This window comes from Myotis yumanensis, unplaced genomic scaffold (assembly GCF_028538775.1).
Source record: "Myotis yumanensis isolate MYYU_CA2020_CCGP unplaced genomic scaffold, mMyoYum1.0.hap1 SCAF_5, whole genome shotgun sequence".
Lineage (NCBI taxonomy): Eukaryota > Metazoa > Chordata > Mammalia > Chiroptera > Vespertilionidae > Myotis > Myotis yumanensis.
In genome coordinates this window covers 78,865,175-78,891,685 of record NW_027223756.1, presented here as the reverse complement: position 1 = coordinate 78,891,685, position 26,511 = coordinate 78,865,175, and the positions used below count along the sequence as shown (strand labels likewise).

The 26,511-nt window shown below is 53.7% G+C and overlaps 1 protein-coding gene across 1 annotated transcript; it reads left to right on the top strand.

Annotated features, from left to right (window-relative positions):
- The first annotated feature begins 514 nt into the window (after window positions 1–514).
- MAP2K2 (mitogen-activated protein kinase kinase 2) lies at window positions 515–24,818 on the top strand. Its single transcript, XM_070415817.1, has 11 exons — window positions 515–835; window positions 4,253–4,463; window positions 10,286–10,432; window positions 16,131–16,208; window positions 16,981–17,032; window positions 17,114–17,238; window positions 18,109–18,322; window positions 20,160–20,224; window positions 21,590–21,651; window positions 22,656–22,701; window positions 24,460–24,818. The coding sequence occupies exons 1-11, from the start codon at window positions 744–746 to the stop codon at window positions 24,568–24,570; spliced, it is 1,203 nt and encodes a 400-aa protein (XP_070271918.1). The 5' UTR covers window positions 515–743; the 3' UTR covers window positions 24,571–24,818.
- The last annotated feature ends 1,693 nt before the right edge of the window (window positions 24,819–26,511 follow it).

Here is a 26,511-nt window from a genome sequence, read left to right as displayed (position 1 = left end):
TTTCCTTTCCTCTCTGTGAAAAATCAATAAAATATATATTTTTTTAAAAACCACCTTTCTCCCACAAACGAATGGGGTTCATTTTGAGCTGGTGGGGGCTTGTGTGTCCATAATTGGCAAGAACACTTCCGTGCGCTCTGGATCTGTCTCCCCAACTTCTGGGGACTGAGCGGCTCCTGTCGCCCCAACCCCCACCCGCGGCTCCGAGGTGCGGCCCCTCCCCTACTCACCGCTCCACGCCTCGCGCCCGGCCTCCTCCTCACCTGGCCTCACCTGCGCCCCGCCCAGGGCCCCGGCGCAGGCGCACACGCGGGGGTGGGGCGCGCGAGGGCGCACCCCCGGGCACCGCCTCGGTGGGTCTCCGCCCCTTTCCCCTCCGGGAGGCGGCGGCCGGCGGGGGCCCCGACGCCGGGCGAGGAGGGGGGCGGGGCCTGCGCGGTTCCCGTGTGGCTCTCGCGAGAGGCTGGTCCGCGATCTCGTCGCTCCCCCTCCCCGCCTGTGCCTCCGGGGCTCCGGCTGCAGCGTCAGCCTCGGTCCGGCCTCGGCGGCGGCGGCAGTGCATCGGCCTCCTCCCCGCGCCCCGCGGCGCTCCTCGGCCCCGGTCCGCAGCGCCCCCGCCCTCGCCGCCCCGGTGCCGGCCTCGGCCGCGGCCTCAGCTCCGGGATCGTGTCGGCGCCGCCCGCTCCCGGCCCGCCCCCTATGGGCCCCGGCTAGAGGCGCCGCCGCCGGCCCGCGGAGCCCCGATGCTGGCCCGGAGGAAGCCGGTGCTGCCGGCGCTCACCATCAACCCCGCCATCGCCGAGGGCCCATCCCCCACCAGCGAGGGCGCCTCCGAGTGAGTGGGCCGGGCCGGGCGAGGATGGAGGGTGGGGATCCCTGAGTAGGGAGGTCAGGAGTAGGGTCCTAGAGAGGAGGGGGTGGAATGTGGGGGAGCCCCTGAGTGGTGATGTCAGGGGAGGGGTCCTGAGAGGAGGGGGTGGAATGTGGGGGAGCCCCTGAGTGGTGAGGTCAGGGGAGGGGTGGAGCCCCTGAGTGGTGAAGGTGGGAGGGGTTCCCGTAGTGAGGTTGGAGCGAGGGAAGGTTCCTGTGGGGAAATGAGGAGGTGTGGGGCCCTAAATAGTGACATTTTGGTGCGGGGCGTTCCCTGAGTAGTGAACGGGGGTGAAATGAGGTCCCTGCAGGAAAGTGATGGGGTGTGGGGCCGCTGAGCACTGAAATTGGAGTTGGGGGGATCCCTGAGTAGCGAATCCTGGGTGATGGTTGGGGGAGGGTTCCTGAGAGGAGAGGATGGGTCAGGTGTCCCTAGGAGTGAAATCAAAAGTTGGGGGGGGGGAGTCCCTGAATAGGGAGGTGGAGGGAGGGGGTCCTTGCGTACCCTGAACAAGGTGAGCGAGGTCCCTGGGAATGAGGATGGGCGAGGAAGTCCATTGAAGACCAGGAAAAGGGAAAGAGATGCCTGAGAGATGAGGATGTGGGAGGGATCCCTGAGCGGTGGAGTAAGTAGGGGGAAGGCTCCCTGAGGGAATTTGGGGGGAAGGAAGCCTGAGAAAATCCTGCTAGTTGGGGGGTGAAGCCCCTGAAGCTGGGGAGAGTGGTGAGGAGGTCCAGAGGAGGCTGGGGAAGCAGGGAGTGCGGAGAATTTGGAGGGGCAGGGTTGTGGGGGGCAATAGGAGACATCTAGGGAAGAAGTGAGGACTCTGCTGGGGCCTCTGACAGCAGATGAGCAGAGATTCTGAATCTAATGGGTTAGCAAAGCCTTCAGGGGCTGGAGAAGTGCAAGACGCTTGAGGCAGTTGAGGGAAGCAGGAGTATTTGTGGAGAAGGGGACAGAGAAGGGAACATCCCTGGGTGGTGGGATGACAGGATGGCAGGATCTTGTGGGAAGTCACACCAGGGAGACTGCTTGACCCCTGAAGTCCCTGTGGCCTCCCACTCCTGTTCTGCATGGTGGAGCAGAGCAGGACAGCCCCAGAGGCCCCCGGCCAGGGGCGCTTTACTGTGCTTGCGGTGTGACTCCCATGAAAACCAGGTGTGATCCCTTTCTTGTGTGCATGGGGTGAATGGCACGTTTGGTGCCTCTCAGGGGACTAGGCCTTCTGCAACCTGGGTGAGGGGTAAGGTGAGGGTGAAGGTAAGGACATGAGTCTCGATGTATATGTGTGTGAATTGACATCTTTCTCTGTCTCCAAGCACATAGCTCAATGTGGGGACGTGTTCCTTATAGTAAAAAATGCACTCCTCTTCTTATAAGACAGCTCTTTCTTCATAATGTCTCGCTCTCTCTCTTTTTTTTTTTTTTTAATGTGGTGTCTGATTTCCATCCCTTCAAGAATTCCCCCCGTAGAGGAAGCCAGCCATTGGGACTACAGGGTTTTTTATAACCACAGTTGAGTTGCCATTACATTTAAAATGGATTAATCAGCTGACTCCAGAATGCATTTTAGATGTCATAGGGCAGTGCTGGAGACCTCCCAGAGTTTGTCCTCAAAAGTTGTCTCTTGACCCTCCAGTGAAGAAACTGTGTCACATTCATTCATTCTTTTGCTTCTCTCTTCCGTCCATCAGAGTCCTTCTCATTCCTTCTTCATTGAGGTCTTGGTTCACCAGGCATCCAGTGAACACCTGCTGGGCCCCGGTCTTGGTTTAGAGGACACTGTGATGAACAAGGGCCATCAGGAACACAGACTGGCCCTGGCTGATTTGGCTCAGTGAATAGAGTGTCGGTCTGGGGACTGAAGGGTCCCAGGTTCATTTCCAGTCAAGGGCACATGCCTGGGTTGCAGGCTCGATCCCCAGTAAGGGGCGTGTGCAAAAGGCAGCCAATCAATGATTCTCTCTCATCATTGATGTTTCTATCTCTCTCTCTCTCCCTTCCTCTCTGCAATCAATAAAAATACATTTTTTTAAAAAATTAAAAAAAAAAAAAAAGAACACAGACTGTGTAATCAGGAAGCATACAGGTTTGATTCCAGACACAGCCACTTGCTAGAGTTGTGACTTTTGGGCTAGTTACTTAACCTCCCTGGGCCTGTTCCCTCAGCATAGGCTGGGTCTACAAAAGACCCCGTCTCCCAGGAGGATTGAGAGAATTAAACAAGATAGTGTGATGGTGTTTATAAAGCTCTGGTTTACTTGCTCAGCAAATGACACCTGCCTTCCAGCCACCTCTTTGCAGTACCAGCTCAGGTGGCATTGCCCAGTGGCAGGTTATCTTGTTCCTGGCCTATGTGCCCCTTTGCTCAAACCTCTTTAAGTTGTAAGTGAATCATAGTCACTTGGGGATTGATATTCATGAATTTGTTTATATTTGTTGCACATTGCAAAATATATTTTGATGGGTTAGATCAAATGTATTAAAGTTAATTTCACTTGATATATATTTTTAATGTGCTTATAAATTTTAAATTGCACATGTTGTTTACATTCTGTGTTTGGACGGCACTGGGTTGGTTCTTGTGTGCATCGTGCTAAAGTCTACCTGCCTGTTACAAGGAGCTGCTTTTTACCCCAAGGCATTAGTGAAAATAGCTAATCGTCAAATTTTTTTTGAAAATTCCTTGAATCACCCAATAAAGTGCAATGTACATGTGGGTTTTTTAATAACCGGCCCAGAAATGTGTGTGGGTATAAATGCCTAATGTTTACAGCTGTGCTTGGGGTATAATAAGAGTGTGCTGGTTGAGTGGAATGCCCTGGAATTATCTGCACTATTTAAATCAGTCCGCTCTTCATGTAAATTACAACTTCTATCTTCTGCCCATTGGTTCTTGCTCTTTGCTCTAAGGCCACTAAAAAGGAGTTTGCTCTTTCATCCTCATGAAGATAGACATCTGGCCTGGGCCTTCACTCCCCTGGTGCCCAGTCGTGTCTCCCCAGTTCCATGTCTCCCTCCAGAGAGGTAGGGAACCCTTGCATCAGGAAGGAGGGCTCCTGAATCTGATTACAGGGCCATTGAACCAGAGCTGGTCCTCCAGGTCCTGAGGTCTCCTAACCTTTGTGAGCAGAGAGAGAGAGGCAGTGGCCTCAGTTCTCGGGGAGCCAGCTTTCTCTTCTGGTCAGCTGTGTGTGTATGCAGGTCTTCTTTCCCTTCTGCTAGATCATCAGCCCCTCAAGCCCAAGAATCAAATCTGATTCATCTCTGCATCCTCCTGGTTGCAAACCCAGGACCTGGCCACAGCTACCCTCAGCTCAGGTTGAGTCATTTGGGCAGCTTGCACCCTCTTCACTAATCCTTGCCGTTGGGTCTCTGCAGAGCAAACTTGGTGGACCTCCAGAAGAAGCTAGAGGAACTAGAGCTTGATGAGCAGCAGAAGAAGCGGTTAGAAGCCTTCCTCACCCAAAAGGCCAAGGTTGGGGAGCTCAAGGATGATGACTTCGAAAGGATCTCCGAGCTGGGAGCCGGGAACGGCGGGGTGGTCACCAAGGTCCAGCACAGACCTTCAGGCCTCATCATGGCAAGAAAGGTGAGAGGTGGCCAGTGGCAAGGCAGGTGTTCTGTCCCTATGCTCCGTGGGTGACATGGGGTGGGAGCAGGTCCCTGGGAACAGGAGAGCAGTTTGAAAGGTGCCGGCCTCTGTCTTCTGCTGGCTCCTGTGCTCAGAAGCCCTCCCATCAGCGGTGGGTTCTCATTCCTGAAAAAGAGTTAGGCTTCCAGTTAGAATGTGGCAATGCTGGCTTTCCTCAAGCAGCTCTTCCTCTCTATTATTGACCTTTGCCTTCGGGGCGGCTTAAATTCAGATTCCCAGAAAGCTGGGGGAGTTTTCAGGAAGAAAGGATGAGATTTAAATCCCCTTAGAGCTGGCATCACCCTGATTTCACAACCAGGAGAAAACACTGCAGACCCAAGACAGGGCCTGTGCTGCGATGGTCCCTGGGCAATGGGGTAACTAAACCACCTGTGTTAGTCCGAGTTCTCCAGAGAATCAGAAGCACGAGGATGTCACAGCTTAAGTCTGGAGGCAGAATTCCCTCTTCTTTGGGGGACCTCAGTCTTTTCTCTTCGGGCCTCCAGCTGATTGGATGAGGCTGCCCACTGTGGGTGTGTCGTCTGCTTTTTTCAAAGTCAGGTGATTTCCATGTTAAATCACATCTGAAAAATACCTTCACAGTGACATCTAGACTGGTGTTTGACCAGACAGCTGGATACTGTGGACACATTAAATCAACCATCACCCCACCCTTAGTACAAACCTTGGCTCTGAGAAGTCCTGAGCCTCCCTCATCTAGGCTTCTGTGCCACAGTGCAGCCTCCCATTAAACATTTGGGAATAACCCTGGGAGAATAAGGAGTGGACGAGAAGGATGTGACTATCTGGGGACAGTGGCTTCCAAACACGTAACTGGAGGGGCTTCATGCTGAGCAGTTGTTTCACTCATACAGTCATGTTCTTTCAGACATCGACAGCCACCTATTTCTGGAAGCCCACTGTCTAGTCATTTCCAAATTGTATTCTCCGAAACCTGACCACCCCGTGCCTGGTGGGCCGGAGCAGGTCCCACCTTCCTGGGAATGATGAGCTTGGTTTCCATGGGTTTTAGCTCTGTAACTATTTCTCCTGCCTCTAGAGCACTGCCCTCCTCCTGCAGCCTATTTCTGTCTTGTCAGCGCAGGCAGCCTTTTCAAAACCAGAGCAGCCCCAGAAATCTCTGGTCTGCCATTGCCCGAAGCACCAGGAATAAAAGTCAGGTATGAGGTTCAGGGAGGGGGACGGGGAGAGAGACTTGAGAGCAGTGCTGGTCAGAGTTAGTATCAGGGACCCGGGGATTCTCTCAGGCCAGCTGAGGAATCTTCCAGGTGTTCCCAACAAGCCTTGTATAAACGTGAATCTGGGAGTTTGTCTACAGCAGCAGTTCTAGAACCCCTTTGAGGGCCGAACGACCCTTTCACAGGGGTCACCTAAGACCATCGGAAAACCCATATATAATTACATATTGTTTTTGTGATTAATCACTATGCTTTAATTATGTTCCATTTGTAACAATGAAAATACATCCTGCATATCAGATATTTACATTACGATTCATAACAGTAGCAACATTACAGTTATGAAGTAGCAACGAAAATAATTTTATGGTTGGGGGTCACCACAACATGAGGAACTGTATTAAAGGGTCGCGGCATTAGGAAGGTTGAGAACCACTGGTCTACAGCTTTATGAAAGCCTTTGAAGTAAGATGTCAGGCTTTAAAATGGGGACAGAGAAGTTCTGTAGTTAAGTTGGTAGTGTTGCTGTCCCAATGTCAGTTTCCTGGTATGGTTCTTCATCACAGAAGATGTCACTGTTGGGGGAAGGGCGTGGGACTCTGCTGTTTGTGCAACTTCCCTCTGCTTCTTTAATTCTTTCAAAATAAAAAGTTGGGTTTTTTTTTAAAGGTCCAATAAATGAGGGTCAGGACCTCAGATTTTGTTTCCTATAGATCTTAACCTCCTCCTCCCAGCAGTTGTCAGAACAGTGCAGGCAGTTGGCAGATATGTTGAACGAGAAGGCTGTCTACCTGGGTATTGTGTGGTCTGGGGCTGTAACTCCTTATGGCCCAGAAGCCCTGGACCGCTCTGGGGGTCAGGGGCTCCTTTTAATCCATCCGGAATGCCAGTCCACCTGGGAGGTCTGTTGCCTTTATTCAGCTGAGGGCACAGATGGGAAAATTGGCAAGACAAAATAGTTTTTAAGAAACAGTGGCCTCATTCCTTCCTCCACTACCCTGGTTGGAATTCCGAATTTCCCGGGAAGCCTGGTATGAATTCCACACATTCCGAGTGTGTAGGCTTATCAGATCTCCAAAGGCAGCCTGCCCGCAGGTGTGAGGGTGAGGGTTGGGTGGAGCTCCTGGACGCCCATACAGCTCCTGCTCTGTGGGCCAGCATCCCTCCGCTCCCTGTGATTGGCAGAGGATCATCCTAACCAGTAGGACGGGCTGGGGAAGCAACAAGACCAGTTCGGTAAGGCCCAAGAAAACCAGTCTCTCAATTTCTACAGTCGGGCTTGTTCATAAATTTTTTCTTGACCTGTCATGGCTCACTAACTCCTGCATTCTTCTGAGGCCCTAGGAACGAAACCTGTGCGAGACCTGGGCCAGGGCAGCTCTTCGGAGAGTTTAGCATATTTGTTACGCAGCAGGGCTCCCTTGATCCGCCTCTACTTGGAGCAAAGGAATGTGTACTTGCTTCTACAGTGAAGGTCATGGGACCCACCCAAGGCCACATAGTAATGCCAGCTGCCCTGTGTGAAAGCCAGTGTTAAAACCTTGACACGTGTTCTCATGTAAATGGAGTGACCTCTCCATTTTACAGGTGAGAAAACTGAGGCTAGTTTGGGTCTTAGCTGGATTGGATTGAACCTTCATGGCTGCCCCTGACCCTGTGGAAGCTGTCAGGGTTTTACCACCAGAATCTATGTCCCTCTTTCCTAGCTCAGATCCCCTGTCCTGCAGTAGGAACCGCCTGAAACTCCTAGACAGGCTTTGTGTTTGGTTTAAACTTCCAGCACTATTCTGACTTAACCAGCAAGTGGGGCTGGGTTGGCCCCAGAAGGGTGCTGTGAAAGAGGATGGGTTCTGGCAGTTCGTGAGCTCAGCCCCAATCCTGACCTGACTGCTCACCAGCTGGGTGTCCGTGGGAATGAAACTTAATGTCTCAGAACCTGAACTTGCTCATCAGTGCAGTGGGGGCAGTTACCCTGTCCCACCAGGGTTGTTATCAGGGTGAATTGTGTGCCCCACCCAGGATTGTCACCAAAGCGAATTGTGTGCACACGTGCCTTCCCATTCCTGCTCTTTCTCTGCACACCCTCAGTGCCCACGCCTGTTCAACCCAGAAGGTTTGCTTTACAAGACCCATTAAAACAGATCACGTAGCACAGCCCCTACATTCCCTCCCTTTTTTTTTTTTTTTTTTTTTTTTTTTTTACTATATTCCCTCTTTACAATTTTCCCGAAATCCTCTCGCTTCCCGGGCCTTGTTTCACATTCACCCCACTCCAGGCTTCCTGGACCTCTGGGATCCTGTGCAGTTCTCAGTTTTGTTCACCCTTCCTCTTCTCTAAAGCCTGGTGGACTCTCGCGCCCCTGCCACTCATTCATCTGTGGCTCCTTTCAAGTTCTTAGTCAAGAGCCACTCTGGGTCAGATACAGCTACTGAGCGCTTGAAATGTGGTCAGTTTCAGTTAAGATGTGCTACATGTGCAAAAAACACACACCAGATTTCAAGGGCTTGGTATGAAAAAAAGTCATTAATATTTTTACGTCCATCACATGTCAATAATTTTTTGATACATTACATTAAATTAAACAAAAGACATGAAAAATTCATTTCACCTGCTTCTTTTTTTTTTACTTCATTAATATGGCAGCTAATGGGTTTTTAAATTATGTATGTGGCTTATGGTATATTTCTGTTGGACGGCCCGGGTCTCCATCATCCTGCGCTGCCTGTGCATCAGCCTCCCATCTTCCACGCAAACATCAGAGCTTCATTTTCAGACCCAGCATCTCAACCCTTCTAAGCACATATGTGTGCATATATTGGGCATCTCCTCGAGGATGCAGTCCCACCAAAGGAGAGAGCATACTGGAGTCCTGGTGTGGTTGCAGTCCTGGAGGTGGCCGTGGGGGTGTGCAGTGTCCCGGGGAGGGTAGTTAGGCTGGGCTCTGCAGGCTCGGTTGGGTGGAGAACCAAATGCTTGAGGAGCCCTGGGGGCTGGAGGGTCCCAGTCAAGGAAGTACTGCCTGGGCATGGTGGGGGCACCGGGCACCGTGCTGCTAGGACCTGCCAGAGTACTCAAGGTCGCAAGGGTCATTGGCATGGGCCTGTGAGCAGGTGACACTTCCCACACATACCCTGTGACTCCCCCTCCCTCCCCTCCAACTTGGTACACACCCCTTCGTGCCTTGGTGTCCTCAGACAGGCAGTTCTTTGTCTTTCTTTCTGGAACGCTGGCCCCAGTGTCACCTGAGCTCCAGATCACCTCTCCATGGTTCCTCCATTGGGGCACCCCCACCTTTCGGGGTTGTTTCACCTGCTTCTCTTCCCTCCCGATGGCATATCTCTGAGCAGGGTCATCTTTGTTCTCTTTCTCCTCATCACTGACCTCTGTTGTAACTAACTTTATATAAATATCTGAGTTGATGGCAGTCGCTTTCAGATGCCTGTGATCTGCCTCTGCCCCTCTGGCGAAGGGGTATAAGTCGCACCTTTTTCTTAACTTACCACGATGGCTGAGCATCTAGGATTCTAAGTAGCCAGGACCTGGACCCACAGCCTTCACTCTTTATCGCTGGGTAGGGGATCTTGGTTTGGTTAGGGTTCGTAGTTAAGCATTGCTCTTGGTGTTTTGGCTGCTATCTTTTCTGCGTGTCTCCAGATGGTCCTTGGGCTTCTCAGCTTTTGAAACGTAATGAGTTTGGTGACATTCCTGATTGCTGGATTGAACTCAAGTGGAAGGGCAGCTAGGATCCTCAGGAGGTGACCAGAGGCTCTCTCTGCCTTTGCTCTACCTGGAGGTGGGAAGGGCTCCAGAGAAGCCCGCCCCTGAACGAGGGGCTGAGCAGTGGTGAAGTAATCCCCTGCCCGGCCATTTCCTGGCTTCACATGATTTGGTGGGAAGAGAGCTCCTCTTAACAGAGCTTCCCCTATAACCAATTGAAAAATGTTTGCTGTTGATGAGTTTTTTAAACAACTTTATTTGAGATGTAACTCACTTACTGGACAGTTTACCCTTGTAGAGTGTATAATTCAGTGTTTTTCAGTATATTCACAACATTGCCACCACTGATTTTGGAATATTTCCATCACCCCCAAAAGAAGCCCTAGCCCCAGGCCCTGGCAACCACCAATCCAGTTCCTGTCTCTGGATTTGCCTGTTTTGGGACATTTCACATAAATGGAATCACACACTGTGTGGCCTTTAGTGTCTGGCTTCTCTCACTGAACATAGTGTTCTCAGGGTTGGTCTGTGTTGTAGTGAGCGTCAGTGCTTCACTCCTTTTCATGGTTGTATAATATTCCGGTGTGAGGATGGACCACATTTTGTTTGTCCATTCACCAGTTGATGAATACTTGGATTGCATCCGTTTATTAGCAATTGTGAATCACACGGCTGTGAACACATGTACAAGTGTGTACGTGGATCTGTGTTTTCAGTTCTCCTGGGTAGATCGATACCTAGGGGAGGGTATTGACATCTTGAATGCTGTCATGAGCACCTCAAGGGCAGAGGACTAAAGCCCCTTCCCCCTCTCGGTGCCCCTCAGAAGCCTGCTTCTGAACCCGATTCCCATTCCCTTGCAGCTGATTCACCTGGAGATCAAGCCAGCCATCCGGAACCAGATCATCCGCGAGCTGCAGGTGCTGCATGAGTGCAACTCCCCGTACATTGTGGGCTTCTACGGGGCCTTCTACAGCGACGGGGAGATCAGCATCTGCATGGAGCACATGGTGAGCGCGGCGGGGCACCTGGAACCGAGGGGCCCAGCCAGTGTCCCAGGGCCACCTGGGCTTGCAACCAGGGAGACATGGCAAGACAAAGGGTTCATGTGGAATTGGCTGGTGAAGAGGAAGTCCCCTGCCTGTGTCCCTCAGGGTCCTGTCCCCAGAGGCTACGGTGCACCTCTTTCCAAGGCGATCCTCCGGGAGATAGTCAGTGCCATGCGAGCGCATATGTTTAGGTTCCTTCGTCTCTAAATGCCAGACACCCTCCTCCCAACTTTCCTCTTTCACTGGGTACAAGGCAGAAATTATTTCCTGTCCGCACATAGAGCCGGCTCTTTTCCCCAGTCTAGTGTTCTGGCACCCACATTGACCTGTCAGGTAATTTATGAACTCTTGTTGGTGGACGCTGAGATTGTTTCTGATCTCTGCCCATTTTGAATGATGCTGCCTTGAATGTTCCTGCACGGAAGCAAGCATCCCTGAGTGGTAAAGTCCTACCCGTGGAATGTGGGGCCCGAGGGTACATGAGATTGGAAATGTGATCAATGTTTCCAAAGAGTTGGGGGCTGTTTTAAAGACAGACCTGGGCCTGCCCCTAGCTCAGATCTGGATTAGAAACTCGGGTGGAGCCTGGGCACCAGTCGTTTTTTCAAACCACCGCAGTAGGTCGGCTGTGCCCCTAGTTAAGAAACTTTGGTCTTGAAGTGTAATGAAAGCAGAAGTGGTCAGAGCTGAACGCCCTGGGGGGAAATGCCTCCGACCCTCTGGCAGCCCAGTTGAGCAGATACCAGACTGCCTGCTGCCCCGCTGGATGGGCTCAGGGCTGGCAGGGCCCTTGCAAAACCAGGGCGCAGTGTGGCTTTCGGCACATGGCTTGAGCAGCTTCAGTTATGCCTTGCAAATGTGCTGTCCCCTGACAGTTTTGTAATGAAGGCAGGAAACGAAATTGAGCAAGTGGCTGCAAGGAATGCATTGTGAGCAGCCTTCCTGGGTAACCGCTTGGAGGGAGTGCCCGCCAGAAGATGCTCCCCACCCCCCTGCATCAAGATCCCCACCAGGCAGCACCCTGGAGGAGTCCCTTTCCTCACCTAGGAGAGGGAGATCATATCTGCCCGCCTGAGGGCAAAGTCACTGTGTAGACAAGAATCAAGGAGGGGAAAGGACGGAAGTCACTTTATGATCTGAGGAGAGCATCTATACTTAGCTCCTCCTCCTTCTTCCTCCCCCTCCCAGCCCTCCCTTCTCCCTGTCCTCTTCTCTCCTCCCTCTCCAGTGCTCTTGACCACCCCTGCCTGTTCTCCCTGAATATCGTTAGAATTTGAAGCCACCTCATTCCCTTACAGCAAAGGGGGAGCGGCACAGTCTAGCACCCCTCCGCTCCCCCATCTATTCTTGGTGAATGGAAGACACTGGTTTCCAGCACTAGGCGTCTGCACCCTAGCAGCACACAGTCCAAGCCACCAGGAGGCAGGGGGCGAGTGCTAGCCATTCTATTTATTGTGCTCATCTTTTAAAAGTTTCTAGTTGGGTTTTTGGTTTGCTTTTATAATAAGAGACGAGGACAGTAGAAGAAATGAATAATGCCCACATGAAAAGACATGCCAGGTGAGGCCCGCGCTTCCCGCTTTCTCCTTATGGGAGTTACGGTCCACTAATCTTGGAGGCCAGTGATTTTCAAGACTAAGATGAACCTTAAAGAGGGGACTTGGTGCCCTGGCTGGTGTGCCTCAATTGGTTGAGTGTCACCCATGCATGGAAAGGTCACCAGATCAATTCCTGGTCAGGGCACATACCCAGGTTTCGGGCTGGATCCCTGGTAGGGGTGCAACCGATCAATGTTTCTCTCTCACATCATTGTTTCTCTCTCTCCCTCTCCCTTACTCTCTCAAAAAACAAACAAACAATAAAAACATTTTAAAAAGAGAGAGGGGGACTTGGTGAGGAAGCATGGAGGGAGAGAGAGAAAAAAACGTTGATGTGAAAGAGAAACATCAGTCAGTTGCCTCCAATACATGCCCTGATTGGGGATGGAACCTGCAACCTGGATATGTGCTCTGACCAGGAATTGAACCCATGACCCTTCGGTGCATGGAACAATGCTCCGACCAACAGAGCCACACCAGCCAGGGCCCTTAACAGTATATTTATGTTGAATAAACCCCTCCAGAATCCATCTGCATGTTCATAGGTTTTCCCTGTGTGGGGGACATTGCTGCTTTGTGCATCCATGTACCTTATTGTGGGATGCCCCACAGAAGGGGTAGATGGCTCCCTGGGGTCAGCCCCACAGCCCACCTCTCAGCACAAGGCTCTGGAGGAGATTCTCACCCCTGCTTACCTGTCTAGCCAGGGGCGGTGGTATTGCCTTTCCCTTGGCCCTCATCACATAGGACATTGAGTAAATATCACCATTATCACTGGAGCCATTTCTCCATATTTCTCTGCCACCTTCGTGTCTCTCTCTCTAATTTTTTTTTTTTTAATGTATATATTTCATTGATTTTCCACAGAGAAGAAGAGAGAGGGATAGAGAGCTAGAAACATCGATGAGAGAGATCGATCAGCTGCCTCCTGCACGCCCCCCTGCTGGGGATGTGCCCGCAACCAAGGCACATGCCCTTGGCCGGAATCGAACCTGGGACCCCTCAGTCCTCAGGCCGATGCTCCATCCACTGAGCCAAACCGGTTCGGCTAATTTATTGATTTGAAGTGGGGGGAGAAAAACATCAATTTGTTGTTTCATTTATTAATGCATTCATTGGTTGCTTCTTGTATGTGCCCTGACTGGGAATTGAATCTGCAACCTTGGCGTATCTGGACAACACGCTAACCAAATGAGCTACCAGACCGGAGTCTTCATTTCTCTTTTTTCACCATCACGACAGCCCACCTAGTCAATATCCTACATGTGCAACTGTTTCCTGATGGAGGGCGAGGTTTCATCTTCACTCAGGGTAGTGGGGTTGGCTCTAATTTCCCCTCAGGGAGGTTCCAGCTGCAGCTTTTGAGAAGAGAGTCCTAATGATAACAAAGCCCAGATTCAGCACAGACGGTTATGCCTTGCCTGGCCAGAGTGCGTTTGCCTTCGGGGCTTGGGGACAGCGGGGCTGGCAGTTTCCGAGTGGCCTAAGTCTCATCTGGGGGAGATTCAGGCATGGACCCAGGGGACAGTGGGTATCTCAGGGTGGAGTAGCTGGGGAGCTGCTTACTCACCACTCTGAGGCTCTAGTCAAACCCACTGAAGAAAGCACCCCCTCATTCTGTAATAATAAAAAATCAGACACTCATTGTCAGCAAAGGACAGAGAAGGGATGCCACCCGGCCGCTCTGCAGTGAGAAACAAAGTCAGCCTGTGTGAATCCAATCAGAACATCCCCAAGGAGGAAAAGATGTACGCTATGCACCCACTTATATTTGTGTGTGCACATGTGCAGAGGATCTGGATGACTGTAAGTCACACTTCTGGGGAGGCAAGTGGAATTACTGGGGGATCGGTGTTACTTATCTACATTTAAATTTTTATAAAAATGTGTATTCTTATACCACCACTTAATAAAAGTAAGATTTTAAGAACGTTTAAAACATACACAAAATGAAACCATGGTCACGCATAGAGACAGGTTTAGGGGTCAAAACGACCTAGTTGTGACATCTGCACCACATCCTGTGCATGTGACTTGAGCGAATGACTTACCCTCTTAGCTGTAGACCAGGGCATCTCACCCAGGGGACATTCTCACAATGAGGGAGATGCTGGCAAAGGTCGGGGATGCTGCTCAGCACCCCACAGCGCCCAGGACAGCCCCCAGAGAGAATGGCCGGGCCCCAGTGTTACCAGCGCTGAGGGGAGACCATGGAAGAGAGCAGTGTCCTTCACACGGAGGACTTCTGAGTTCACTCCTGAGCCCCCAGCAGGGTGCCTCACCATAGCCTCTCTGGAGATCCCTCCCTGAATGTTCTTATTCAGTGAACACATGCAACCCGATGAAAGTGCAGAATGGAGAAGGATTACAGTTTTAAATTTTTTTCAATTCTTTTAAGGTTGATTGATAAAACAAGAAATGAGAAGAATAGAAGGAATTTCCATCTTGCCCTGCAGGTAGAGCGGGGCGGGCCAGGCACCCTGGTCAGACCAGGCTCACCCCTGCCTTCCTCAGCCACACCCACCCTCTACAAGTTTGGGTCCCTTACTTGTTGACAGAGTCACACATATTCTTGAAGCTCCAAACTATTTGGGTTTCCTAAAACTCTTCACGAACACAGAGGGGAGACCTGGGCACCTCCAAGGCTTCTCCCTGCCCCGGGTGAAGCAGAAGGTGTCCCAAGGAAGTGCCACTGTGGAACTCCTAGAGCAGCGCAGTGGAGGAAGTGCAGGCCTGGGGCCACCCTGCCCTCAGCTCCTCTCTGGATGCCGCGGAACCAAGGCAAGCCCCGGCCTGTGGTTGGAACTTAGCCATTTCACCTAAAGTCCTAGGGGGCCGCCAGGCATATGCTCAGAGCCCCACCTCTGAAGAGGCGCCCAGCCAGAGCCAGCAACACCCTGAGTTTTGGTTTCCAGATTTATTACCAGGCAGCCTTGCACAAGGCACCTGTTTCCTCATTGTCGGGTAGATTTGGGGCCACGCCCAGGGTGGGGTGGGGGATCAACTGGGAGGACCTGTGTCAGGTTCTTTACAGGACAATCCCATGTGTAACACAGTGAGCAGAGGACAAGACCTAAGGGAAGCGGCAGGAGTGTCATCCCCAGGTGTCCTCTGTGCCCTGGGGCAGATGTCCCTTCCTAACTAGGCGGGGAAGGGGGCCGCAAGGGAGAGGCCAGTTGGCTTGGCCGCCTTTCTCCTGTGCTGGACATTTACACGGCATCACCTTTGCTCTCAGTCTCTGTCCTGCCTGGGCTGTGACAAGAACCCAGGCCCAGAAGGAGATGGGTCTAGCTGTTGCGCTCTCCTGGTGGCTGGGCCTGCCGCTGTGGCAGCCTCAGGAAGGTCGAGTCACAGGTACTCTTTCCCCTTCTGCTGGATGTGCCATCCTGAAGCCTCGGGTTGCCTTTAGCTGTGGTCTGGCCTCTGTTTCCCATGGAGCAAAGCAGGCCTCACCTCTCCAGGAACCAGGGAAATGTTGCGTTTTTAAATCTGCCACTTCAGCCCTGGCTGGTTTGGCTCAGCGGATAGAGTGTCGGCCTTCGGACTCAAGGGTCCCAGGTTCGATTCCGGTCAGGGGCATGTACCTTGGTTGCAGGCACATCCCCAGTGGGGGGCGTGCAGGAGGCAGCTGATTGGTGTTTCTCTCTCATCGATGTTTCTGGCTCTCTATTCCTCTCCCTCCCTCTCTGTAAAAAATCAAAATATTTTTTAAAAATTTAAAAAATAGGCCAGAACCGGTTTGGCTCAGTGGATAGAGCGTTGGCCTGCGGACTCAAGGGTCCCAGGTTCGATTCCGGTCAAGGCCATGTGCCTTGGTTGTGAGCACATCCCCAGTGGGGGGCGTGCAGGAGGCGGCTGATCGATGTTTCTCTCTCATCGATGTTTCCTGCTCTCTATCCCTCTCCCTTCCTCTCTGTAAAATATCAATAAAATATATTTAAAAAAAAATTTTAAAAATAAATAAATCTGCCACTTCAGCGTCCCTCTGGGATCTGTCTCTGCAGCGGCCCCACCCGGCCGCCTGCTCAGCGCTTGCTTTCTCTCTCCTGTACTGCCCCCAGGATGGTGGCTCTCTGGACCAGGTGTTGAAAGAAGCCAAGAGAATTCCAGAAGAGATCCTGGGGAAGGTCAGCATAGCGGTGAGTGTGCAGGCGCCACGTCCCCGCCATTGCAGCACTGGGTGCGTGCACGCGCTCATAGCCCCGTGCCCTGCCACTTGATTCTCACTTATGCCCGCTCCACATGGCCAGCGGTGTGTGTCGCTACAGCCCCTGCAGAGAGGGAGACTGCCAACACCAGTCTCCTCTGGCTGGGTACTGAGCAGGGGCATCCCTTTGCCCATAAAATAGGGGTAATGCTCTCCTGCCCCATATACCAGGTGCCAGTTGCATGGGACCCTGATGATGTGGTCCAAGGCACACAGGGTCCCCCAGTGCAATATCACGAGTGTTTCTTCTCTGACTTGGTGACAAAGCCACCATCAGTTTGGGGGGCGGGGGGTCCTTAGCACAGCCCCGGAACCAAAGCGTTCAACAGATGGCCGTATTGGGTGGGTACGACTTCTGTTCGGAGGCAGGGTGGCCAGCCGCATACTCACAGCCCTAACAGTGCCTTGGGCCCTGTCTCAGCTTCCGTGGGCCTCGACCGCTCCTCTGAGACCGAGGGGATGGCAGTGTCTGCCTCGTGGGTGGGTCGTCATGTGAGAATCGGTGAGGGAGGCATCTGTACCCACCAGTAAGGCTGTCACTGCCCTCACTTTGCCTCTCCTCTCCTCGTCCCCACCTGAAAACGCGTCCCCTGAGCTAGTCCCACATGCTGTGGCCACTGAGGTCTGGCCTGCAGGCCTGTCCAGGGCAGACTCCCCGCTGTGCCACGGCCCTGCTGACCTCCCACCCCGTGGCTCCCTCACAGGTTCTGCGGGGCCTGGCGTATCTCCGGGAAAAGCACCAGATCATGCACCGAGGTAAGATGCGCGGACCCCCTCCCGGGCCACAGGCCAGTGGGTGGGCCTGAGCCACGCCTCACCCGCTGGCTCTGCTCTCAGATGTGAAACCATCTAACATCCTCGTCAACTCCAGAGGGGAGATCAAGCTGTGCGATTTTGGGGTGAGCGGGCAGCTCATCGACTCCATGGCCAACTCCTTCGTGGGAACTCGATCCTACATGTCTGTAAGTCCTTGAGAGGCGTTTTAACATCGTGTGCCATACCTTCCCCTTCCCGTTTGCTCTTCCCCATTTTCCAGAAGCTTTTCCAAAAGCCTGCATGTTCTCGTAATATGCTCTCTTTTTTCTTTGCTGGATTTCTCCTCTGAAATTCTCATTTCCACCATGTTCTCGCTCAGGTTTGTCTCTGGGAATGCCTGCCTGGTTCTTCCCACTGGTAATAAAAACCCAGTCAAGAAGGGTAGTAGTTCGCCGAAACCGGTTTGGCTCAGTGGATAGAGCGTCGGCCTGCGGACTGAAGGGTCCCAGGTTCGATTCCGGTCAAGGGCATGTACCTGGGTTGCGGGCACATCCCCAGTGGGAGATGTGCGGGAGGCAGCTGGTCGATGTTTCTCTCTCATCGATGTTTCTAACTCTCTATCTCTCTCCCTTCCTCTCTGTAAAAAATCAATAAAATATATTTAAAAAAAAAAAAAAAAAAAAAAAAAAAGAAGGGTAGTAGTTCATTTTTGAGCCAAGAAACTAGACCTCAGGTGTTTTAGGAAACAACCGGGTGATAGTTGAAGCAGATTCTGAGAAGTTAGTCTAGGGATTACTGTGGGAAAGGAGGCATTCCACTTTCGTTCTTTCCCAAAAGTGCCAAGGATTTGGGTTTTTAAAGCGATGCTGTCAGCCCTGGCTGGAAGCTTCTCCCAAAGCAGGTGGAGGGAGTATACAGAATCACTCTGGTCTCTAAAGGGTTAGCAGGGTCAGGGGAGGGGTCTGAGGGGACAACGAGAGACACTCAGATCCACCCCTGGCCTGGTGAGCTCCCCCAGCTTCCAGGGTTCATCTGGCTCCCTCTGGCCTTTCTTTCCTCTCTGTCTCACCCAACAGCCGGAGCGGCTGCAGGGTACTCACTACTCGGTGCAGTCGGACATCTGGAGCATGGGCTTGTCCCTGGTGGAGCTGTCCATCGGAAGGTACCCCATCCCCCCACCGGATGCCAAGGAGCTGGAGGCCATATTCGGCCGGCCCATGGTCGATGGGGCAGAAGGAGAGCCTCACAGCATCTCACCGCGGCCCAGACCCCCCGGACGCCCCATCAGTGGTATGGCCTGAGTCTAGCACTTCCGGTTTGGATGGGCAGTGACCAACGTGGGGAATGCCATGCTGGGGGGTGGCAGCTGCCTCCCCTCTGGCCCTTCTTGGCACCACCTGTCCCCTGGATCGTGCTAACTGCGGTCAGCAGTCCTCAGATGGTCCTGAGGCTTCTAGAGCCGTGCTGGAAGCAGCGCCCCCGACCTGTCCCATCCGGGACAGCTGCACCTGTTGCCACCAGCTGGTGGGATCTAGACGCCAACCCCTCGCCAAGCCACTGGTTGGGTTGGATTTTTCAACATTTTATCACGGAAATGTCCAAGCACACAAAAAAGCGAGAGACTTGCCCAGGGAATGCCCTTATGCGCACCGCCTAGCCACTGCCCTGAGCCTTCTGCTGTGTTTGGGCCAGGCCTTCCAGGGAGACCCAAAATTGAAAGGAACTAGATTCAGAATTTCCTTTGGTGGTTTGTTGGACACACCGGCAGCTCAGCAGGGGAGGGGACAGGAGGCTGGGGGCCACTGGGCTCCCAGACAATTCTTGATCCCAAGAGCTGCCGCCTGTGAGGTGGGAGGCTGAGAGGTTCAGGCTGCTGCTTCCACACTTGGAGGGTGGCAAGGGGGAGGGTCGCAGCTGAGGTGGCAGAGCCTGGAAACAGTGCTCGACAGGAAGGGAACTGAGTTAAGTAAGAGTCCAAGGGAACATACAGTGGACTGTGGTCGGCTGGTTTCATAACAGTTTTATTGAGATAGAATTCAAGTACCACATGATTCACTCTTTTCAAGCGTATAATTCAATGGGTTTGGTATCCTCACAAGATTGTCCAACCATCACATCTATCTAATTCCAAAACATTCTATCACCCCAAAAGGGATCCCCAACCCTGGCACCCACAAATCCATTTCCTGTCTCTGAATGTGCCTCTTCTGGACATTCCACATAAATGGAATCACACTCTGTGGCCTTCGTGTCTGGCTTCTCTCACTGAGCGTCATGTTTCCAAGGTCCATCCACGTTGTACTAGTGTCAGTGCCTTACTCCATTTCATGGCCGAATAAGATTCCCCTGGACCATGTGTTGTGTATCTGTTCACCATTGATGGGCATTTGGCTGTCAGATGGTGATTTTCACAGTGTTTTCTAGTCCAGGCCTTCTCCTTTCCGGGGCTGCACCCAGACTGCTGGGTGTCTTGATTTCCTCTAAGGAGAGAATCTTGCCCCCATCTGTGTCTTCAGGCCCTGCCCCCGAGCCTCCCAGTCCAACTCCCAGCGGCCTCCCTGGTGTTCCCCTTCGGCCCCTTCCCAGCTGGGAGGAACGGTGGGTCATGCCAGGCCACCTTGGCCTGCCACCATCTCCTCCAGCCCCTGCCCCAGCTCTGTGCCCATTTCAGGATAAGACAGAAGGGGAAGTCCAACTGCCAAACCCTGACCTGGCCAGCTGGGTCTAGGACAGGGGTCAGCCACCCCCAGCCAGCCTACTGCTGTCTCCACCCGAAGCTCCATGCAAGGTCACGCTGCAGTCAGCAAACCACCACCACCACCCACCCCGCTGCGCCTGGGTGCCACTAGCAGGGGCTGTGCCGTGGCACCACCTGGGCGCAGCACTGCGCCAAATGTGTAACTCCTCAAAAACGCTCCTGTTCATTTTGGTGTTTCATTAATTCATTAGGAGTAAAGTTATTTTTCTAGGAAGTGAACTTAGTAGCCAGGCCAGGGGAGCCTCCCCTGGTTCAGGCATTGTGGGGAGAAGAGTGCTGGCTTATTCAGCACACTCAGACTTAGCGCCCAACAGGAACACATCAGCCACTCACCCGTTTCACCCCCATTTTTGTTTCTCCCCTGGGCAGGTCACGGGGTGGACAGCCGACCGGCTATGGCTATCTTTGAACTGCTGGACTATATTGTGAACGAGGTGGGTACCTGAAGGCCCTTTGGCACGTCTTCATGCCAACAAATTAAGTTATTCCTGTAGGAACACATTAGCAAAAAGGGAGAATTCGACACATAGACTAAGGATTTTGTTGGGGGGATATGGCGACCATTCTTTTCAATAGGAGGTTATCGGGTGTAAAAACATGGCCTTACTTCCAGCCATACTGCAGAAACCCATCCCTCCCCAAGGGACATTTTTTTGTTTATTATAAAGATGATCCCAGAATTCCCACTGCATCCCTCTCCCTCCAAGGCCAATAGCCAAGTATTAGGGCCAAGGAGCCAGGCCACTCCCAGAGCTCTGACACCCAGCATCTCTCTGAGCATCTTGGAGTCTGTGTCCATGAAGTCATAAATAGTCCCATTCCCTTGGGGAAAGTCCGGGTGCCCCCTCCTCTCTGGGAAGGAGGCACAGAGCACCTGGAAGGGTGGTATGAATATTCCCATTGTACAGACCGGTAAACTGAGGCCTAAGGATGGAAGCAGCCTCCTTAGAGGCCTGCAGCTGGAAAGAGGTGGAGCAGGACCTGACCCTGAAGCCTCCCTCTCAGCAAGGCCTGGGCGCCTTCCCTGGGACTGACGTGTATTTTCGGTGGCCCTCTGGAGGCAGGGCAAAGAAACAGGGTGTCTGGGCTGCCTGTGGTGTGGGACTTGGCCCAGGGCTGAGAGGTCGGTGGTGACAGACCAGGGTGGGGTGACTGGTGACACAGCTCTGCCTATACCTGACAGTGCCACCCAGCGAGCACCTCCCTCCCTGAGCGGGAAGGCTGGGTCCCAGGACTGGGAAGGTGGAAGGACCTGAAGAGGAGGCCTTGTGGGTTTCACCAGGACAGTCTCTGGCCACCGCCTCTGATCCTGTGCATGACCGTCCCCACCCTGGGACGTGTGTGTCAGGCCAGGCTCCTCGGGCTCCCCCAGCTTTCAGGCCCTAACCCTTGGAACTAGCTGTCCCTGTAGTCTAGACCTTCAGCTCATTCAAGACACCCACAGGTGGGTGGCTCAGGCAGTGTGACACCACCCTTGTCCATAAATGAGGGTGAGCCCTGCTCTCCTTCCTTGTAGAACCAGTGTGATCCCCAAATGAGACTTTCGAAAGAAAATCCTGGAAGAGGCCAACCCAGTTAGCAGAGCTGGAGGCCGGGCCAGCCAAGAAGCTGCTGGACAGGAGAGGGGATGGGTACCTCTCCGCTTCTAGCAGGGTGAAGGGACTGGGCTAGGAGAGGTGTGCCCTGAGGATCCCCAGGTGCCATGCTGTCCTCACCTGGGCAAGGCTGGGAAGTGTCTTCTCCCTAATTCCAGAATCAGCGTGAGCATCTGACTCCCACCTGTCTGTTCTCTCCCACAGCCTCCTCCTAAGCTGCCCAGTGGTGTCTTCACCCAGGACTTCCAGGAGTTTGTGAATAAATGGTAAGGTGCCACAGCCTCCAGTGCGGTCTCGGGTGGGTGGGGCTGGGTACCAGGCCCTCCTCGGGGAACGTAAGGGCCCACCTGCCTCCTGGAATGGGCCGCCCACACTTCCAGCCATCAACCTAGAAGTCTCCTTCTCTGGCCCTGGCCCAGGCCCCTCTGCCGAGCCTACCACTCAGGAATGCCGGGTGGACAGCAGCATCCGGTGGGACACCTGTGGTCACCTGAGAGCCCAGATTCCCTTTCCAAGGCTAAGTCACAGTGTCCAACTGCCGTCCTCCAAACCCGAGTGAACCTGGGTTACAGGCACTTGGGCAATAAAGCTGTTCCCACCTTGCTTTCTGCCAGAAGGCTCCCCAAATCCCTCGAGCCCTGCAAGCCACCAGCTTCTAAACAAGCCGTCCTCGCCAGAGTCTGGGAGGTGGTCAGCTGTTCCCTCTGAAGAAGAGGGATGAGCAGACATGGCCCAGCCGCTGCCACCTGGAGCCTGTGTGGCTCCCAGCAGCAAACCTGCTCTGGGCAGAGAAGGTGCACTGGCCTCCTGACTTCCGGCCAGTGCTGTGTGGCACAGATCCAGTTATCCATTGTCCGTGTGAACGTTTTTGTCTCCATGCAAGGTTTCTCTGTGTTTGAAGAGTTGCCATTCGGCCCCAAGCTGCTTTGAGCAGCTGCGTTTAGGCAGTTCTGCTTTTTTTAAGGAAAAGGTTCCATTTTGACCACCGGACTCCCAGACTTGTGGGTTTTATGGAAATGGAGCTGCAGTTGCTGCCGGGCCTCTGACTGAGCAGCAGCAGGGGGTTTCCCACCGCCTCTCCCTTTCCCGCCTGTCGTGGTCTCAGACCCCTCCCTCCCCAAGGCGCACTGCCCTCACACCTCAGCCAGTGCTGGAGCCCTCACCCAGGGGACCAGGCAGCAGAGTGATGGCAGTTCCCATGGCCACCAACTCACTACGCTGTCTTGTCTCCCCATGCTCCGTCTTGCTGCTCCACCTCATGGAACCCCAGCCTCATTAAGAACCCAGCTGAGCGAGCAGATCTGAAGATGCTCATGGTGAGTGATGCTGCAGATTCTGGGATCCCCGGGGCGCAGCTGCCACCCAGGGTCCCACCCTCCTCCTCAGGAGAGGGAAGCCCCGGCCAGGACTCCTGAGCCAGCTCTTGTCATGGGGTGTGTGTTCAGCTGGCGACCCTGTGGGTCTCCTGGCCCATAGTGGGAATGACCCAGAGCCTTCTCTGCCCTCTCAGCTCCTCGGGGAACAGAAGGGCCCAGCCATGGGTGGTTGGGGCTGTTTCTGCAGAGTGATGGGCTCTGAGGCTTCTGGATGCTTCCATCGTGGGCTTGTCAAGCCGCCCGAGGGTCAGGGAGGCCACGAGGCTGGTGCCTTCCTTTGGTGTCCCACACCATTCAATGTCCTTGAAAACCCAGGTGGCCTCTGAAACTTGCCTTCCCCTCAGGACCTTTGCACAGAATGGTCCTGCCCCCAGGGTTGCGCCCTGTTCCTCTCGAGACTCGAGGCTCCATGTCTGTGAGTCTTGCCTTCAGGGCCTCCTCTGAGAAGGCCCTGCACCTGCTCTAATCCCACACCACTATTAGTTGTGGCAACAGACTGTGTCCTGGTTGTCATCACCGTTTGCTGTGGTCAAAATAGGAAGCCTCGCCTGGAGCACCATGTGGGAAGGGGTCTGCCTCTGCCTGATTCTTTCTAGAAACTTCTTACTGTGTCTGACATAGATTTTCCAGTAATGTGTGCTAAAGAATGTGTGATACAGTGTAAGAGACATGTGTTCATTGTAAAAGATACAAACACGAAATGGAGAAATGCGTTTGTGTTGAAACCCCCTGTAGTGCCCCCGGCTCCCCAGCTCTCCGTGCACGCTGTGCAGGAAACCTCCCAGGTCTCTCTGCCTGAGTAAAACCGTCTGCTGTTGGGGCTACCTTTGCACCCAGTCTCCTGCCGCCCTAAACCACAGGAGTTCGCTCCCTGCTTCGGTGTTTCACTCAAGCCTGCACCAGCCTTCAGCAAGATGAGGTGGTCTTGCCTGCCCCAGCTTGCAGTCCGGACCTTAATGTCACATGGGAAAGACTAGACCCCTCCGTGGACTCTGAGACCCCGCCCTCCTGTCCTGGGCCGCCCCTGCCAGGCACACCCTGTTCAGAAAGCGTTCGTTCACCCCACCCAGCCCAGAACCAGGAAGCTAGAGTGCTCGGCTGTTCCTGCTGGAACCACCAGCCTTGGGTGGCTAGCAAATTCCTTAAAACAAAGTGGAATGCACAACTCTGTTCCTCAGCCCCACAAGCCATATTTAAAGGGCCGAGGAGCCTCTTGTGGCTGGTGGCTGCCACACTGGATGGGACTTGTAGGGAACCTGCTATCCACACAGGCAGTTCTTTTCCAGATCAGATGGTCTCATCCGGGGGACTCTGCGTGCAGGGGAAACTAGGCCATGTCTGTTGACACCTATGATTGTCACAACTGGGGGTGCTCCTGGCATTGAGTGGGTGGGGGCCAGACATGCTGCTCACCACTCCACAGTGTCAGGACGGCCCCCAGGGACTGACTTCGCCTCAGGGTCAGCAGCGTCCCCTGACACCCTGTCCCATGTCTTTGTGGCTTCGGGCATGGAACTTCCCTGCTCCCTGTCCCAACTGTGTCCTCCTGCATTGGGGCGGGGGCGGGGGGGGGGGGGGCTTTTCTCTCTGTTTTTGGGTTTTCATCCCAGCTGGCCTGCCAGTTCTGAGCAGAAGCCTGGTCCCTTCCTCCTCCCTGCAGGCACCAGGCTGTTCACGGCGCCTCTCCTTCCTTTTCAGAACCATGGCTTCATCAAACGGTCTGAGGTGGAAGAAGTGGATTTTGCCGGCTGGTTGTGTAAAACGCTGCGTCTGAACCAGCCCAGCACGCCCACACGTACCGCCGTGTGATTCTGCTGGTGACCTGTCTGAATCCTGCCACCCGCCCTTCCCGCCCAGGACGGACCAGCTCCTCCCTGCCCGTCCCACCGAGCCCGGAGGAGAGTGCACACAGCGGAACATTCACTTCCTCTTCCACCTGTCGCAGCCTCGGCCCTCTGGTCTCTGGGGAAGGGTGACGCTGCCCATGTTGTCGTCTCAGAACCTGCTTACTTAGGTTTAAAAAAAAAAAAAAAACAGGGAAAGAAAAAGCAAACCGAGCCCATTGTACTTGTTCCATTTGTTCTTTGGGTGTCAGTCTCTGGTCCAGCCCCAGGGGGAACATTATCCCTCGAGGATGGCTCCAGCCCCCAAGCAGCTGGGCCACAGAGAAATTGGGAGGGGCATGGCATCAGGACCTGGCTTTGCTCTTTTTTTCAAACGACCAAGCCTCAGAGGGAACCCCTAGACATTGACATCTTGCACCAAAACAGAGGAAGTGCCGCCTTGCGTTTCTGTGTGTCGTCCCCTCGCCTGACACCTGTCCCCTGAAGGTGGCCCTCGGCAGGCCCTGAGAGCAGTGAGGCGGTTGGTTGTCATGAGGTCCACTTCCCCCGGCCACCGCCGCCTCTTGTCATGGAGCTGGTCCAGCCGACCCTGCCTGCCCTCAGCAGAGGGTGACCTGCCCGAGAGGGTCCTGGGCCTCCTGTGCCTTAGCAGCAGACACTTCCGACTCTTCATAGTGGCAGCTGAGCCGACACTCGACTCTGCAGAAAGGAAGTGTTGGGTTTCCAAGCGCTCGGTGTGGTTGAAACCCCCAGCAGGTTCGGTAGATAAGGCCTCTGCTCCCCCTCGCCGGCACGCGTGGGCGGGTTGCACCTCAGTCACCTCTGCTCGCCCAGTGAATCCAGGGACCACCCAGGGCGCCACTCTTTTGGGCCTTGAACCGTTCATCCACAGCTGGTTGTAGGGAGGCCTTCCTAGATCCCTGCACCTTGGGGTGGCCAGCCTTCTCCCTTCAGAGCTCAGAGGTAGGAAGTGGAGGCCAAGGCTGCTTCTGAACGCTGGAGATGGTAAAGCCCTCAGCCACTCCCCTCAAAACTTCCTGATGGCTGAAACAAGCTGATATTTATCTGAGGCAAATTGCAGGGGAAGGGTTTTCTGAGAGGGATGTGGCCTGGTGCAATCCACGCTGGCCCTGGGCTGCTGGAGGCGCAGCCGGAGGCAGGGCTGTGGCCCCGAGGGGACTGCCAGAGCCTTTTCTTACGGAGACCCCTCTAGTCTCCCATGTTTTCTGTGGACACAGAAGAGGAGTTGGCTTTTTCAACCAGCTTTCAGGTTTTTGCCACTTCATAGTTTCCCCCCAAAGTCTCAGTTGATTTAGAAAAGAATAAAGAGATAACTAAAAGTTATGAAGGTGTTGCTCTGTGAGTACCCAGCTCCCTCAGGACCTTCCTCAGAGGGGGAAGGGGCCCTAATGTGACCTTGAATTGGCTTCTTGGCCCCGGGGTGCCTGGCACTGGTGGTCACAGATGGCCCACATCTCTGGGCCTGTCCTGTACATCTCAGGTTCCCCTTAACGTGAAACCAGCTGCTGTTTACAAGAAGCAAAAGACCACATTGGTGGGGCTTGGAAGGAGCGGGAGGGTGGGATTTAGGGTGGAGGGGTGATTTGAAAGTGGGGGCCTCCACAAGCATTGAGAGGTGTGGGTGCCACCCCCAGGCCTAAATTCTGTATGACTGCGTTCTATCCTGTACTGCTGCTTTCGCCAAGATCCCTTGGCACATCTGGAAAGGTCTAGAACCTGGCTCTTTCTCGTCCCACTCCACACCAGAACCAGGCTTCTAGAAAGTGGGGCTCACTCCTGAGTGTGTCTGAACCGCTGACAGCCAAGTTTCCAGGTGTCTCCCTCAGCCCCCATTCCCTGAGAACGTCCCCAAGTTTGGCACCTTCTAATTCAGTCCCTGCCGTTC

Coding starts and splice junctions, on each gene's coding strand:
- MAP2K2 (XM_070415817.1), top strand. CDS start 744: ATGCTGGCCCGGAGGAAGCCGGTGCTGCCGGCGCTCACCATCAACCCC. Junction 21,652..22,655: donor CAGGAGTTTGTGAATAAATG/GTAAGGTGCCAC, acceptor ATGGAACCCCAG/CCTCATTAAGAACCCAGCTG. Junction 22,702..24,459: donor CAGATCTGAAGATGCTCATG/GTGAGTGATGCT, acceptor CTTCCTTTTCAG/AACCATGGCTTCATCAAACG.